The sequence below is a fragment of the Epinephelus fuscoguttatus genome, linkage group LG2 (assembly GCF_011397635.1).
Source record: "Epinephelus fuscoguttatus linkage group LG2, E.fuscoguttatus.final_Chr_v1".
Taxonomy (NCBI): Eukaryota; Metazoa; Chordata; class Actinopteri; order Perciformes; family Serranidae; genus Epinephelus; species Epinephelus fuscoguttatus.
In genome coordinates this window covers 44,050,822-44,068,869 of record NC_064753.1, presented here as the reverse complement: position 1 = coordinate 44,068,869, position 18,048 = coordinate 44,050,822, and the positions used below count along the sequence as shown (strand labels likewise).

At 39.7% G+C, this 18,048-nt stretch overlaps 1 protein-coding gene across 1 annotated transcript in view; it reads left to right on the top strand.

Moving 5' to 3' along the window:
* luzp2 (leucine zipper protein 2) overlaps positions 1–18,048 on the top strand; it is a 257,615-nt gene that overhangs the window by 208,469 nt on the left and 31,098 nt on the right. Inside the window, exons 7-9 of the mRNA XM_049598772.1 lie at positions 1,103–1,165; positions 9,959–10,033; positions 11,464–11,631. Of these exons, the coding sequence (XP_049454729.1) occupies positions 1,103–1,165; positions 9,959–10,033; positions 11,464–11,631 (306 nt within the window). The remainder of the gene's footprint in view (positions 1–1,102; positions 1,166–9,958; positions 10,034–11,463; positions 11,632–18,048) is intronic.

The following is an 18,048-nucleotide window of genomic DNA, read 5'->3' as shown; positions in this document are numbered from 1 at the left end:
CAGTTGCACCCATGAGAAAAAAAAGGAATCCAATATATGTGAATGGATAAGACTGTAAGTGACATGTACATGTCTGTTTCTGATGCACTTTGTCTTGTCTTTGTATTTACTGAAACACCAACCTTTACACCTCACCTAACCATGAAACCATTTTGTGTTATTTGGATTTTTTTTTCCCACTTGTGTTTTTTATGAACATAAAAACAGGTAGGTGGAAACTCACAGACAATGTAGATAAGAGACCGACAGAAGGAGATAAAGATCGGTGGGAAAGAAGATAAACAGTAAACAGGCTGAAGATGTATTGATTTTGAAAATTATAATTTTATTATGATACTATAATGTTCTCTCACATGAGCTCAATAAACTCATGTGATGGCTGAGGCATCATGCACAGAATCAATCTTTTCCATTAAAACTTTGCAGTGGTTCAAGTCGAATGAGGGAATTTTAATTGCATGCCAGTTAATCACAGTTACAGTCCTGCAAGACTTTACTATGAAACGCTATAAAAATGGCTCCTGGCCTCGCTGAAGACACAAAGAGAACGCCTCTGTACTGCTGCAGAGTCCCGTGTGGAGGCTTTCAGTGTTCATGCTCACATCATGAGCAGCTTTGAGGATGGCTGTGTATCAAGCCATCTAGGAGAGCGCCTCTGTGTTCCATGTGCCCACTGATGTGGAGCAGCAGAGTGAATGTCAGGCGGAGCTGGTCACTGTGTCTGTTCGGGGGCGGCAGTAAAGATCTGCTCTGTTTGTGTGTGTGCTGCTTACCGACAGGCGGGAGCCTGCCGTAACCTAGGAACCTGCATGTGTGTGGTGATGGCGGCAGTAATGTGTGTAGTGGGAGTGAGAATACAGGTTTAGACAGTGGGCAAGAAGCCAGTGCATGACTGCATCATTGTGTGGACTATGCAGTTCAGTGAAGGGGAGATTTGATATTTTCTTCCTCTCAGTAGAGCCTTGCTTTAAGCCAGAGCTTTGCCCAGGGAACACTCACAAAGGAGTCTTCTGCTGCAGCTGGCAGAATCCTGCTACGTGATCTAAAACCAATTTCGCTATTTGAATAAGCTAACACTTATTTCCTTATCTTCCCCTTGCAGTCCAAAAAAATCCAGGCTCAACTGAAAGAACTGCGGTACGGGAAAAAGGATTTAATTTTTAAGGTAAGTTCAAACTGACGGGGGGTGGCTTTGTAGTAGCTCCAGACCAGGGGTAAACAGGTACTTCAGACCACCTTGAAAAGGATGATCCCATCACAGGAGGTACTCCAATTAATTCAGCACGCAATTACAAAGTCCCTCCCAGTCAGAAGCGTGCTAAGCCAATTGGCCAGCGCTTAGTCCACGTACTGTCGGTCCTGTCCTCTGATTTCCCCCCTGCAAAATCCATCCCGTCCTTTTCAATCATGGAGGTATGTGGATAAATGACATGGACAGTGGTGGATGACGCTGATACAGAATTATGCATTAGGCCATATAAGGGAATCCTCAAGACGCAAATTACAGATGACACCATGTGTCACCATGATTCAGTGGTACCATATATAATGGGCTTAAAAAATTTGTCTCCTCCGTCACATACTTCCTCTGCAAGCACAATATAAACAGCAGCAAATAAGAAACCCATCAGTATTGTTGCCCACCCGTACACCCTCCATTGCCCCTTGTGTCTAGATCGGAGGGCTTACGTAATATTTATTGGCATTTACTCGTACATGGACTGACCTTTCAGGCCTTGTTTGCAGTGTTAAAATGTCAGTCGACATTTCTGCCACAATGGCCTGTAATGTCATTTCTTAAATGTGTGTTGTGATCCTGCAGACCCATCATTCCTAAAGCCATGTCAGACGTAAATGAATAAAAAGGACTCAATCCTCACGGGTTGAATTTTATGCTTCTCGCCCAACGCCTGAATATATTGTCCCTGCATGTCCTGTTCCTTGTTCTATTTCTAGCCTCTGAATGATGGATGCATTGACTTGTTTGCTTGGTGTCACTGCTCGTAAATCGGCGTCTCTAAATTGCATCAGTCACTCACAAAACACAACGTTATTGCTCAATGTCACCAAACATTTCACGTGGACCTTTAGAACATAAGGCTCTTTGATTATTTGCAGTTGCAAATGGATAAGGCTAATTTCATCGCACTCTTTGTCTTTAAAAAACAGTCGACTTTGGGAGATGTCAGTCAGGTTGGGTTTTTTTTTCCTCAAAGAAAGGTCAGGGGGAAATGCATCATATCCCTGTGACCCTCCCTGAGCCCTCTTGCTATTCCTGAACTCATATGTATTCCACATATGCTGTGATCAAAAGCCCAGAGGGGGGCGAGGGAGCAGGAAGTAGAGAAGAGTCACTCAAGATTCGGAAATGTCATCAGCCTCACAGGGGGATGTCAGTCAAGGCACCTTGACCAGGAGGCAATTGAATTGGTTATGACGGCTGTTGTACCATATCAAACTGCATTTTTGCAGCACAGTGTCACAGTACACAAAGACACAACAAGCTTACAACACTGGACACAGAGCAAAATGAAGAAACCTCAAAACCTAATTATTTTTATCTTGGGAACCATTCAGTCTTTCTTAGAGCTGACAGGTATGGCCATGAAATAAAAAAGACTTGTGAAACCATAAAAACAGCAAAGAGTACAGTTCTGAAAAACTGCAGTGGATCAAATGACTGTGATGACACGCTAACAACAGTCACTTCCATCCGGATAAACAACTGGCAATTCATTTGAATTGCAGAGATGTGAGATTGGCAAACTTGTTTCTTTCTGTTGTCATTTATTTAGCCATAACTGTAACATTTAAAGATACATAGTTAAACATGCTGGTCCAATCTATCTGACGTTTCTGTTGTGCTTATTTTATGTACTCTGTTGCTTCGTTCTTGTCTTTGACAAACCAAATTTTCCAGCACAGAAGCTAAGCAATGCACAGCAAAATGTATTTTAGCCACCTAAAAATATCATTATCAGTTAAATCGTACGCTCAGGGTGGGCGATATGGACCTAAAATAATATCACAATATGTCAGTGTATTTTTGCAATAATGATATTCTTGAAGATATTAGATATTAGTAAAAATATTACATTATTAACTTAATAACACATAATTGCCACAAAATAAGTGATATAGTTTTACAGTTTACCCTCAAATATTCAGTAAAAACAAAAATGATCTCTCATTTCTTTAGTTTGTGAACAACAACAGTAACTCAGAGTGAGATTCAGATTCTGTTACAGTATTAATAGTTCAATAAAATGAAATCTTCCACAAATTTCACATTTAAACAGCTCCTAAATACAAAAAATGTCCTCTGGGATCTATATATATAAATCAACAGGTGATTTCCTTCTTTTAGTAAAATCCTTTTTTTTTTTCCACCTGGACCTTTATGCTCTGCCATTTTTCCTCTAATCATCACGCTGTAACCTGTGACAGGCTGTTATGATACCACAACTATTACACAGTCACATATATGGAGTTTATTGTCAAGCTGCAAGCATCACATAGGTTTATGACAAAATCACTTGACGACACCGACTCCTGTGTGCACACGGTGAGAGAGGAGAGGGAGAGACGCTGTGCTGCTGCCAGAGGAGCCGCTGAATGAGTTCCCTCTGAGCAGTAAGTCGCTAAAAGAGTCTGAGAAGTCCGGGGCTGTTCATAAAACATTCAGGACGCCACAGTTTATTCCACACTACTGAAGCTGCTCCTCTTTTTGGAACCACCGCAGAGTCTATAATAATTTCGATTGAGCCATGCTTGTTGTTTCCATGGGTAACAGTATAATGTCAACATGTCAACAAGTTGAAATATCGCGAGTATCACAAGATGAATTTTTCATATCATATTATAAATTATACTGGTATTACACTACATGATATGGCACAGCCCTAGTGTACGCTATATTTGGAATATTTTCTCTGCTTTACCTCACACACTAACTGATCAAGCCAGTGGTCGACCAACTCCCTTGTCTGCGAGCTAAATTTGTTTTTGTTAATGGAGTCTGGTGGATTTGAGATGACGGTTTCAGTTATCCATCTGAAAGGGCTGTCTGTCAGCAAGGTAGAGCAGTAAAAATATTCTAACTTAAAGGTCCAGTGTGTAGGATTTAGACAGGTGTATTAGCAGAAATGGAAAATAGTACAATAAGTATATTTTCTTTCGTGTACAATTACCCAAAAATAAGAACCGCTATGTGTTTCTTATCTCAGAATGAGCCTTTTATATCTACCAAATGAGACAGTCCTTGTTAATGGAAATCACCATGTCTCTACAGTAGCCCACAACAAACAAATCAAACACTGGCTCGATAGTTAGAAGCTCCCCTGTGATGAAAGCATCAGAAAAATATTGATTTGTAACATGAAACTGCTTTATTTAGTATTTTTACGGGTTTTATTCCCCTGGGGTTTTATTTATAAAACAATGCATAGGATAAAAATGTACGGACAGAGAAAAGCTTAAAAAAGTGTACGCCAAAAAATATTCAACAATTTCCACAATCAATTTCCCTCCTCCAAAATGTTCGTAAGCATGGGTCAAAGTTTCTCCTATCAAGTCTGTTTTTATGAATCACAACTTTTGTGTGGGAAGTGGCGTAAAACTCTTTGAGGCCTCGTTTTGTGCGTACATGTTTATAAATGAGACCCTAGGTCTGCAGATGATTCGGCTCCAAGTAAAAACCCCTGAACAATGAACACTGAAGGAATTCTAAAAGTTTCAGCTGGTTGCACAAAACACATAAAGTTAAGACTTTCCATGAAGTCCTAGTTAAGGTTTCCTCAAAATAAAATTGGTTGCACAAAACACCCTTAAGTCTTCATAAGATCTCCTTAATATGTTCACTTAAGTATTTATGGTTTTCTCCTTGTCTTGGTCTTAAGGAATCCTTAGACTGTTCCACAAAAGACCTTAGCAACCAAAGCAAGGTAAAAAAAAAAAAAAAAAACCTGAGGTACCTCTGACTCCATCTTAACTGCAACATGATCCAGTTTATGGTGATAAATGAAAAACACTAACACACCCTGAGAGGAGAGTTCTGTGACCAGGAGAACCCAGTGGATACACTGCTGATTTTACACTTCAGATTTGACTGAATTAATCTTTGTTGCAATTCTTACAGCTGTTTTCTGTTCTCTGGTATTTCGGAATCAAATTTACTTTGTAGTTTGTGCTTTCTATTATCGTATTCCTCCAGAAGTATCATCTTTTCCACCTCTGACCAATATGGTTTTCTTGTCTTCTTTCTTCTGCCATTATTTTCACTATCTAGCTAAAAGCCAACTTTGTGAGATGACAACAGGCGTCACAAAAATCCAAGCAGAGTCCAAGCAAACAAACAATCTCCATGGAAACTTTAATCGCTTGTCTTTCAACACAGTAAATGAGTTAACATTTTTCCTTTACTAAGGAAGCCTTTTCAGGGATTCTGTGCAAGTCCCTCGGCTAAGAAGAAAGTAAGCCTTAAGTGTCATACTTGAGGGGAGAACTTAAGGTGTTTTGTGCAACTGGTCCCTGTCCGCTACATGCCACTAAATCTCCCTTAATCTGACACACTGTTCCCTTAAACTGATATTAATTTATTTCAGGGAGCTAAAATGATTCAGGCAGCGTTTGCTCAGTGCTGTTTCATCTTATGTAAGTGATGTGTGGGTTTCTACCCAGAAGTTTTTGTAAACTACACAGTGATTTGGTCGATAATGCAGGTTCACAAAATAAGGACATACTGCACCTACAGTGCCACAGACGGAGCCAGTATTGTCAGTTTTTTCTTCAGTGGATGATTTTCCATTAATAGCCCTCCGATTTGAAGGACATCTTAAAAAGAGACCCAACTCAGTGGATCCAAACTATGTAGTCCCAGTACATAACTATAAACACTACACACAGGCAGGTTCCCCTTCACTTGCTCAGCCAAAACATTAAAAACTTCAGAGGAACTGACGGTGCCTTCCCTGCATTTCCCTACGAGACAGTATTTTTGGCAGAGGAGCCGTATTCAAGCCTTCACATCTTCTTCACTCTGTCAGTCCACTTTTAAATTTACCCCTAGAGCTGTTTCTCCTCCATTTTAGAAAAAAAAAAAACTGAAAAGAAAAATGACGGCTTGATGTAGCTGCATGCCTCGTCTAGCAGAGTGGCTAGTACCCCACTGACCCCACACCTCTGTAATGGATTCAGCACAGCAATATGAAGCTTTAGACTTGGAGGCACTAACCCTGAAAGTCAGCATTTCTGGGTCAGTGGCCATGCGCCCGCAGTCCTCAGAGGACTATCCAATGATGATGCACTGTGTAATGGATGGTAATGACTCACTACTGTAATGCTACACATCCGCATGCATGCACGTACACACAGTCCTCAGATCCTACAATTCTAAAGACAATACTGCATTTGTTTTCTTTGTGTTTGTGAGCCAATCCAGCCTGGACTCATGAATCATTCAGCAGTCTACACATCCTTAAACGCAGCACTTTTACAATATTTCCTCTGAACCACGCACATATACATACGCAGAAACATTTATGGTTTAAGTGCAGCCCGATTGTAATACCATATTAAAATGTCCATTGCCAGTACTTTAATGAAAAATATCTAATAATATGTCACAAGTCTCTTCAAAATTGGACCATTTTTATCAGTAACCTTCAGTATCCCATTATGCTGGAAATAATTCAAACGTGTATCAGCGAATACTTATGCCTTTCATTTGCCATTTGCCACAAAGAGATTATACATAAGCCTTTGTGTTGATGATTAAAGAACTGTTCTTCAAACTTTATTACCTTTTGGATTCCCCCCTGAGCGCAGCCCGACAGCTACAAATGACTTTGGGCAAACTCGCTGTAAATGGAAAAAAGATCTTCTGTGGGAAAGATTTGATTCTTTGGCTTCTTTGAAAAGCCATAATGGTAAATGTTGCCCTGTCCTTGACTGTCACTGCTCGACTCATCTGTCAGGGAAAACTTTAACATCCTTTCAGCTGCCCCTGTCGAGTGGTAGAAGTGACAGACATGTTCATCATCAGAATCACCTCTTTGCTGGCAGAGATCGAGATGAAAATGAGATGAAATCGGCAAACATGCCAAGTGTCCCAGAACTCACTGAGGTACCAAATAAGTCTTTAAAACTCCCCTAAAAACATCAATCAGCCTCGTCACCCATTTCTGAAATTTCAAACACTTTTTTCTCTGGAGATTGTGGATGCTGTTTGTGGGTTTGCTGACCTTGGGTGTTCCCGTTTGCAGTTTTTCATTTTGAGACGCCAGTAAAAGACACCTAATAAAAGTTCACGGCTCAAAGTCCAACACTTAGGCCAGTTTCACACAGACTGCATGCAAATTATCCAATACAAGTTTCTGTTCTTGCTGCTGATGAGTTTATCAATAATAAAAGACTCCTTAGAGGGAGCTCTGTTGATCCTCATATGGGGTTATATTGGCTCATTTACTCACAAAAAAAGCTTATTTGTGTGTTGTTCAGCTCGGGGATTAAACTCCAGCAATGATCTGCTCATTAAGGGCTTTGATGGTTCCAGGGGGTCTCCTCTTATAACTGTCAAGATTAAATCTTTCTTCTGTCTAAAGGACAGATGTGATCTTTTTTTAATGTGGGTTTGAATGAACTTATGCTCATCTGATTCCACATACCCTCTGGATCCTGCTCTTTTCTGTGTTCCATGAAACAGACCAGAGGCATTATGCGACAAAGCATTTAGCACCTAAATCAAACGAATGTATCAACAGAACGCAGCTACCATTGTGAAGGTTCACAAGACCCTAGTGCTCTCTGGGGTAAAGACGCAAGGGATTCATTGAGCACATAAAACAAATATTACACACAAGGTTAGGGAGGGCTTTGATAAGATTTCACTGATACCAGTGCCATTATTGATTTGGCTTTTCAGTCCGTTCTTTATTGATTCCCTTACTTATTCCTGATCAATCTTCTGTGTGGGGAAGAAGGTAGGCTTTCTCAGGTTTTCAGTATCAATACAACTGTTTCATTATCTCTGTGTCTGAATACAGTGTAGAAACACATAGCCTTTCCCACCAAAACTAGCATGTGTACTCAGGTTTCCCATTGCTAGTAGACCAGACCTGTGAACATGACTTGTTTTTTTTGGTGTGTCATGTGTGATGTCACAGACAGGCCAGAAAACAGGTTGATAAACTGTAGGAAGTAGCATGAAGGCCGATGAAAACTACAGTGGTTATGTCTTTTTACTTAAAATTCGATGCAAACTAATTTGAAATGATGTTTTAGCATCTTTTGGACAGAGGTGGATGGTATTTTGTGGTGGTGGGTCATCGCAGGTCCCCAGTTAAGGGTCTAAAAGAAGCACGTTCACCCGGTTGATGTGTTTCCATCAATGCCGATCAGAGCCAGAGGTGATAAATACTAGGGGTGAGGGCAAAAAATCGATATGGCATAGTATCGCAATATTTTAGCATTACTCAGACACAGAGTATCTATTTTGTTATCATAGAAATTATTAATATTACAAATACAAATATACATTTTGGTAGCCTGCTAGAATAATATCCTGTGGTGATTTCCACTCCTGATAAATTCCCCTGACTACCGCAGAGTCATTTGACCAGATGTGAATGCCGCTTGCAGCCTTTCCCATTACATTAAAAACCCAGATGTTAGCAGGTGTTGGCAGGTTTTTTTGTGCAGTGGAAAAGGGTGTGAATCAGGTGTGTAAAAGCTCCATTGTGTAACTATTTTCTTAGCCAAAGAAAAAATGTACTAAGCCTGCCTGAGTAGTGCTAATATTATTATAATGGAGAATATTTGCCCTTGGTAATGGACTTGTGGCTTGGTTGGGAAGCAGAGGCATTCGCGCATAGACTGTCAAATACATGGCATTCCTTGAATCTAAACCCGTGTTGCTTAGAGAGCCTTTGCACACTGACTTTATTTTTAAAATCTGTCATCTCAAAAAAGAAAAAGTCTGAGTCCGATGTACATTATTGTTCTTTTCATTGTGAAAATTTGCAATACGAGACAAAATGAAAGGACAAATTTCCTCCCGTGCTTCTTTCCACTGGAGATACCTATCTGGCTGTCAGCACTCTCTCCCTGTGTCCTGCATTTGGCACTGCGGCTACATAAAGGGGCTGAGCTGTCCTCCCTCTGTCTCTTCACACATTCGCTCTCTCTGTGCAGTCCACATCCTCCTCCTCCTCCTCCTCATCATCATCATCATCATCCATCTGAATATTACTGACCTGACCTGATGAAAGTAGGCTATCTGAGTTATGAAAGGATACTGTGTGACCCGTTCCCCTCCCACCACATTTTCTTGACTGCCTCTTGGTCAAACCGCTCTCTAAAGGCTTTTGTCAGATGCAAAGAAATAAAGAAAATCTAACCTGTTCTGAAAACTTTAATGACGGAGTTAATGTGTAAATGTGATTGACACGATGTGAGGGTCATATTTATTTCTAGACGTACAACAATTTCCAACAAAAAAACCAGACTGTGTGCAAAGGACTTTACTCAAAGTTATCATTTTAACAACACTATTAGCAGCAAAGTTGTAGTTTTTCTTCTTAAAATTATACTATGCTTTGGAACAACTTGCTGCCGGTTTCTAGTAGCATAGAAACATTAGTTTGACTCTACTGTTTTGAATGTGCATCAATCAGAAAAACATGTCAGCATTGACAAAACATATATTGTAATCTTGGAGGCGTATGATTCCAGTTTGGATCCACTGGGGGGGGGGGGGGGGGTGTTAAGGAGTCATAATACAGGTTTTAAAAAGTCGGGACAAAAGTGATGATCGACAAAATAATAAAGAGGCGTCTGAATCCTTTGAGCTATAGATCAGTGTTATTGATAGTGCTGGGGAGACGAGGTAGGGACTAAGAAATGCTTTGTGTGCACAGAACAAAAAGGGTTGCGGTGATTCAAAAGTCATGTCTTCCTGCAGGGGCAGCAGCTAATGGACCTGGAGCACAAGTTAACTATAGCAAAGGAAGAACTGGAGAAGACCGCACTGGATAAGGTAAGTAACAGAAGAAAAAAAAAATGAGTGATGATTTTGATTGATTTTCCTGCTTATAACATGTATTTTTTTGTAGATTTGATAACTTTTAACTGCTGGTCTCTCTCTCATCTGAATAATTTAAACCCTGCAATGTCAAACACTGCGTAGAAAAATAGCATCTAAATTATCTAATGAATCGTTGTGTGTAGTGATGTTTAACTGCATAAATCAGTTTCAGAGAGTGGAGTTTGAGGATGGAGGTTGAAAGTAAAGGTAAAATAACTCCAAAAATAAGGGACAGTTCACCCAGTAATCAAAAGTACATGTTTTTCCTCTTACCTGTAGTGCTCTTTATCTGTATAGATTGGTATGGTGTGAGCTGCAGAGTGTTGGAGGATCGGCCTTAGAGATGTCTGCCTTCTCTTGAATTTAATGGAACTAGATGGCACCTGGCTTGTGGTGCTCAAAGCTCACAAAAAAAAAAAAGGTCATTGGTATATACACTGATCAGCCAAAACATTCAAACCACTGACAGATGAACTTTGATTATTTTGTTCCAATGCATTGTTCTGCTGGGAAACCTTTGGTTCTGGCATTCATGTGGATACCACCTGACATGTTCCACCCACTCAAACACCATTGATACAGCTGGTGGGTGTGGTTCAGTATAAATAAAATAGTTCCTACATGAAACTGCTCACAACAAGGTCTGTGGATTATCTTGATAAACTGGGTCGTGATTTCTGGAAAGAGACACTGCTGTTGAGGTATTTAAATGTATTTTGGGGGGTTGTTTTGAGCACCACAAGCAGAGTGCCATGTAGTTCCATTATACTGGAGAGAAGGCAGACATCTCTACAGCCAGCATCTCCAACTCTCTGAGACTCACACCAAAACAATCGAGGCTGATAAATGACAGTACAGGTGAGAGGAGAAAAATGTATGTTTGATTTGAGGGTGAACTGTCCCTTTAAAATTGATGTATTCTCAAAATGTTCAGCTTCAGCAGACTGAAAGGGTGCAGCAGCTTTAATATGAGTTATAATGTTATTTTTATACGGTTATTGACACCGTGTCACTGGGGGCGAGTTAGATGAGTTAAAAATGCATGGGAAGAAAAGTGCTGATTAGGAAAACAGGTCATTCTGGTGCTCAGCATGGGAGAACTGACATCAGCGGCTGTTGTAAAATAATTAAACCTATCATTCTGACCATTATTATTATTGATTAAAAGTAAATGATCTTTTGGGCATTCCTTCTTTTTTATGACTCTGGTGAGTTCCGCTTCATGTCTCGCCTAACGATGCCTCCTAGCTGTACTAAAATCACTTTAAAGCATGGCCAATGGCTTTAATGCTTAAGTAAATTTCTCATGTGGATGGATGGATGGGAGGAGAGACGGAGGGACTCAGAAATCTGCTTGTGTGTGTAATTTTGTTTGGGGACAGGAGTCTCAGCTGAAGGCGCTGAAGGACACAGTTCACATCTGCTTCTCAGCTGTCCTGCACAACCAGCCCAGCAGCAGTCACAGATTTCCCACCTCCCCCACCCACTTGTTCAGATACTCATCACTCATCAACAGCTCCAGAGTCACCTTTCAGCAGCCACATGCCAAGGTAATTCAGTATTCTACTCACTTCCATCTGATTGAATGTTTATCCAAAGGAAGCCCTGGGTTTATTTGTAAAAATCCAACCTTTTTGTGTTTAATGAGTCGGTGGAGTGATGTGCTCAGTCTGCCATATATCTGCTGTAGATGAGGTCCTGCCGTCCTTGAACTAACAGTGTGTCTCACTGTAAGACGTCAACACGTGCTGTGCAGAGATGTCACAAAGATAAACAGTCATATCAAACATTTATTCACTGTGTTTGGACTAGTGTTAATTTAGTCGTAAAAGTTTCATAGTAATAGACTTTTTAAATAGAAATAGTTAAATAATCACTTCTTGTGGTTGCAAGGTCTTGCATCTCTACTTTTTTAAATTTTAAAACAGCTCAGAAAAAAACACTGAAAGAACATTTGTTCATCAAAAGTTCAAAAAAGCTCTCTTTGATTTCCATCTTTTGTAATTTAACACATTTTTAAGGAATTAATTAGCTTTAGTTAAAATAAATAAATAAATCAAGGTGGCACTTTTTAACAATTTAATTCTTTGTTTTTCTAATCAGAAACCCATCGGGCAGATGGGAGATGGAAGGTCTATTTTTCATTTTACCATGGCGTGCATTTCTGGTGATAAAATTATGACTTCTGATTATTTAATTTAGAAAATTACATTTTCCTTATCACAAAAAAATACACACCTGACACTGCCGCATATGCAAAATATATATTTGGGGGGGGGGGGGTCAAATTAAATTTCAGACTCTACTGCTACAATTTTAACATGTTATCTTACTAAGTAATAATGTTAGCAGTGAACATTTAGTGCAGCTGTAATCAAAAACCAAAGCAACACGTTTTCTGCCGTGGATACATGTCAGTGTAATCATGGTTGATTGGTTTGGTGCACCGTGCAAGACGCACCACTAGGGGTGTACCATATCATATCATTCACAATAATACAAGCATAATTTTCATATAATATAAAAAATTCATATCCTAATACTCACAATATTTGGACTTGTTGACATATGGATGTCATACAGTTACCCACGGCAACAACAAGCATGGCTGAAAGGGAATTTATTACAGACTCCGCGGTGGTTCCAAAAAGAGGAGCAGCTTCAGTAGTGTGGAATAAACTGTGGCGTCCTGAATGTCTTATGAACAGCCCCGGACTTCTCAGACTCTTTTAGTGACTTACTGCTCAGAGGGAACTCATTCAGTGGCTCCTCTGGCAGCAGCACAGCGTCTCTCCCTCTCCTCTCTCTCACACACGGTCAGTGTGGCCAAGTGATTTAATCATAAACCTTTGGTAATGGTAACCTATGTGACGCTCGCGGCTCAACAAAAAACTCCATATATGTGACTGTGTGATAGTTGTGGTATCATAACAGCCTGTCACAGGTTACAGCGTGATGATTAGAGAAGAAATGGCAGAGCATAAAGGTCCAGGTGGAAAAAACAACTCAATCATTTAGGATTTTACCAAAAGAAGGAAATCACCTGTTGATTTATATATATAGATCCCAGGGGAAATTTTTTGTATTTGAAAGCTGTTTAAATGTGTCATTTGTGGAAGATTTTATTTAGGTGAACTATTAATATTGTAACAGAACCTGAATCTCACTCTGAGTTACTGTTGTTGTTCACCAACTAAAGAAATGAGAGATCATTTTTGTTTTTACTGAATATTTGAAGAAAACTGTAAAACTACTTCACTGATTTTGTTGCAATTCTATGTTATTAAATTAGTCATAATGTATTTTGTTTATAATGTTTCATTTTGTCAAGAATATCATTATCACAAAAATACCCACAAATATCATGACATTATTTTATGGCCATATTGCCCACTCTTGCCTTGTCTGATCAGGGCCTGACTTGGCTCAAAAACATTTTTGTTGTTCTATGCTGGAGTAGAGTTCACAGAAAAAATGTTTATCTAACAAATCTGCCACATTTGAATCCATGCCATAATAGTTCAGGCTGCTCTTATAGCAAATCAGTGATCCTCCACAATACCAAGTAAATGTGGTCGATTCGGCCAACGGGAGAACATTTACTCAGTGATATTAGATTTCTTTAGGTAATAGCATAGAAGGATAAACGATGCAGGCAAAGATTATTATCTGAATGACATACAGTTGAACTCATTTTAAAAGAGTAGCCCCCCCCACCCTGTCCACTCTGACTCTGGCCTGTAGTGCTGACCTTCTCTCACAGTACCTGGTCAGTGTGATTGGCAGTGACCTCAGTTTAAACACAGCAGCTTCAGTGTCTTAGGATGAAAATGAGATAAGTTTGTTTTGTAAAGTAGAAATGGAAAGCAAGCTGGATTTGGGATTTGCCTCTGTAATGATGGAGTATAATTTTCCCTGTGACTTTCCAGATAAGATAAAGCAGGCAGACGCTGTTTTCCACTCCTCTCTGTGTAAACACCCTCAAATTGAAATTCATTTCACACTGTAACTCCCAGCTTGGTGACATCATGGAAGGTAGCCCGGTGCCAAAATATTCACCTCACCACACATCAGAGCGCACATAATGCACTGTCTGCGATATGAATTTAAGTGTTAGCCGATTATTACCTCCTTTTCAAGTGGCTATTTGTCAATCTGATGCCCTGAGTATCACTCTCCAGAGACAAGTACCCCGGGAAATAATTACTACCAAATCTAACAGTTGGGCAAACACGATTCTAGAGGTTGTTCAGAATAATAACATGTCTAAATCAAGCAGCAGTCTGAGTAATTTATATCGCTCTTTATATTTCGTGCTGCTGTAGCTTTGGAGGTAGAGCCCAATTACTTCAGGGCATTATGGGAGTTTTGGTATGTTGGAGTTAAAATGCGTTCTCTATGAAATTATTAACTCAATGTGACACAGGCTTTGTTTGGAGCCTCTCAAAGTCAAGGTCACAGTAGACTCAACTAAGGGCTCAGGATTTAATCCCTATTAGGAGTAATAAAAAAAAAAAGAAAAGGTGACTGGCAAGAGGATTCATTGTAAAAATAGGATTATGCCCTCAATGTAGATATTGCTTCTTGTTTTGCCACTGAAACACTTTAACATTTTAGGACTCATGTTCAAGGCCGTGGTTTAGAAAGTAGTGAGGTCCAGATTTTTTGCTTTTAATGGAACCTTTTTACTGCATTTTTGAATGAGCAAAGTCCTACCCAAATAACACTTTAAATCAACTAAAGCTGTAGGAGGTCAGATTTCCTTTGAACACTTCTCATTCAAAGAAAAACATATCTACCCTCTCCCTGGACATAATGCAATCGGTTGACTTGTATGTTTCGCACTACTGACCAAACTCCTTTCTTGTCACGTTTGTCCGGAGGTAGCATGACATTAGGATGTGAACAGTGGCGGAAGTATTCAGATCCTTTCCTTAGTAAAAGTACTCAAACTGCACTGTGACAATACCCCTCTACAAGTAAAGGGATGTTACTGGCAACTCATTTCCCTGTCGACGAAAATTTTAATCAAGATTAGACGACTAGTCTAAAAAATGGAAAACTTCTTTCAGGATCTTTTTTGATTAATGACAATGCTGCATTCATATGTATGTTACATATTACTGCTGTAGATGTTTCAGGTTGCGCTCATTTGAACTCCTTTAGATACCATTGGGTATTTTAATTTACAGCATTGCATCATATTCTGTGAGATTATCATATGTTTGTTGTTTATTCTGGTGACACACTGGAGGAAGTGGATCAGTGTGGACAAATGAAAAATGAAAACAATAAGCAGTTTATTTCAGGTGGTGACACGTTACGTGACATTGTAAATGTAATAATATTACCCGAAATCCTGTTGGTAACGAGTTATATTACTTAGTTACTGCTAAAATGTAATATATTGTGAGGATGCATTTTCCAGCTGACCCAAGAGGGTTTGTAAGAGTTCAGTTATCTTACGAAGTAGAAGAATTTTCTCAACACAAAAAGACAACATTCAAAATCAGCTCATCTAGAGTGACATGGTTTTCACTGAAAAGTGAAAGTGAAAATATAAAGTTGCATAAAATGGAGATACTTAAGTAAAGGTGCTGAGTTACTTTCCACCACTGGATATGAGTATTTATGATCATAGAGTCACATGATAAATATTACTGCCTAGGGCCCACATACTGTGAATGTATTTTACGTTATGGAAACAGTCCCCCTTTCCTCCAAAATAAACACAGAAAGATGGATTAATTCTGTGTCTTACTACCCATGAATTGATATTATACATAAAGGTACTTAATAGCGTAGTTGACATAATAATATCAGTGCAAATTATGTGTTAATACTGACTAAAAATTGCAGCAGAAATACATGAACAAACTGTTCAGTTCTCAGCTGCTTCAACCGTAGGGTGAACTTTAATTTTGAAATAAAGTGAATGCTTTATTAGCCGGCTGATGTTAATGGGCTAAGACACTGTTTAGGGGCTGCAGTGGTCGACTTAATAACTGTCAACTGACTGTGGCATTAATGTGAAATATAATGTTAGTTGCTCTAATGAGGGCAACCTAATGACCACACAATAAACATGATTCTGTCGGCATCACAAACACAACGCGCACAATGTGTGCGGTGTTTTGGTTTAAACAAGTGATCATGTTAACTTCTCAGCCAACTGCGCCGTGGTTGCTCGCAGTGACAACGGCTGTTTAAATCAGAAACAGAACGACCTCGTAAAAGCCTTCAACTATACTTTCATCAGTTTAACATACTTACTTATCTGCATTTATTATCTACAGCAGCCACTTACTACAAGCAACCATGGATGCATTCACACAAAAGTAGAACTAAACAAGCACACTGCTTCTTCCTCCTCTGTTTCAGACATGAAGTGTTCATTTAAATTGCTTATTAATAGACTGTTGTACACGTTCACCAGTATCTATTATGCCTGGTTCACACTACACGACATTTCTGTCCGTTCTGACAGTCGCTATGTCACATTAGGTGAATAAAATCATGCCGTGACTTGGCCGACAGACATGACACACTACACGATGGTCCACGCTGATCATCCCAGGTTGTCTTTCATGATGTGTGTGATGTCATCAGGTTATTCTTGTCCTGTTTTTATTATCATTACTTTTATTTCAGTCACTGTGTCTGTTCATGTGCCAGTCGAAATGTTGTTGTAGTAATGTAGAAAGTGTCACCTGATGTCAGGAGCTCCATCCAAGTAACTGAATCCTCCAAAACAAGTTCCTGCAAATGTTTCACAATAAAAGCCTTTTTAGAAAATGAAGGGATTCTCTCAGCCGAGGTTATAAGGGGCTTTTAATTTGAAAAAGATACAGGAAGTGTTGAGTTTGAATGATGGCACGATGCATTAACTTTATCAAGCCGATGGGAGTGGATTAAAAAATAAAATAAAATACAGAGGGAATAATACATAACGCCCTGTTTATAATGTAGTCTGTTTCAAATGAAGCTGGTAGCCTCTGTAGTTGTGGTACATAAAAGCCCCGCCACTATTTTTTTTTTTTTTTCTTTTTTACTTTATGTCCATCTCCATTATGAAGAAGCACCATTGTTTGCTAGCTTGATGCTAACGGCAGTACTCAGTGGGTTGATGAAGTGCATCTGCTGTTTCACACTGGCATTTTTTCCCTTTTTACTCTGTGTGATAACGTCCCTAGAGGAAATATCAAAAAGGCTGGGCTATTGTTGTCATACAGTTTCCACAGCAGCAGACCGCTCTGTGTTTCTACTGGTCAAAGTGACGGCTGTGACAGGAGCAGTAGTGAACGACAAAAACAAAATCAACCATGCTAGACTTTCTGTCAGAACGTCACGAGGCGTCCCAGGTGTGGCGTCAGTTGTCGTCTACTATGACTCACCGATACTGTACGTCGCTGCACCGGGCTATAATCTGGCTGATATCGTGCAGTGTAAACCAGGCGTTAGTCATGCTGTTTTGTTGGTTTTTACACATATTACATGAAACACACATAGTGGTAGCCCGATTCATCCCTAAGTGCTGTTGTCTGTAATGCTGGACACCAAGTGCTGGGTTGTCTGGAATCACCTGACCACATGGCGGTGAGATCAAGGAGTGCTGCAACTCTGTCTTTCAGTGGTGCTACATCAGGTAAAAAAAAAAATTCAGGGTCAGAGCCAATCAGAGGCTGAAAAGTGGGTCTTCACAGAAGGCATACTGGGTATGCTCGACTGACAAAGGCATTAAGCCTTTCCCACACAGGCACCTGTCATATTGACAGCTGTCAGTTTCAAGCTGTTTCATGCTATTCAGATGCAGAGAGGTGGTTGTTTTTTTAGGAAATTATTACCATGGTGACCTCATAGCTGGCTACAGCCAAGCTGGTGTCAAGTGTCATGATTTTATTCTTTCAGTACCTTTTTGTTCTTCCAATACCACCACATCTTACTCAAAACAGCATTTCTACAAGTAT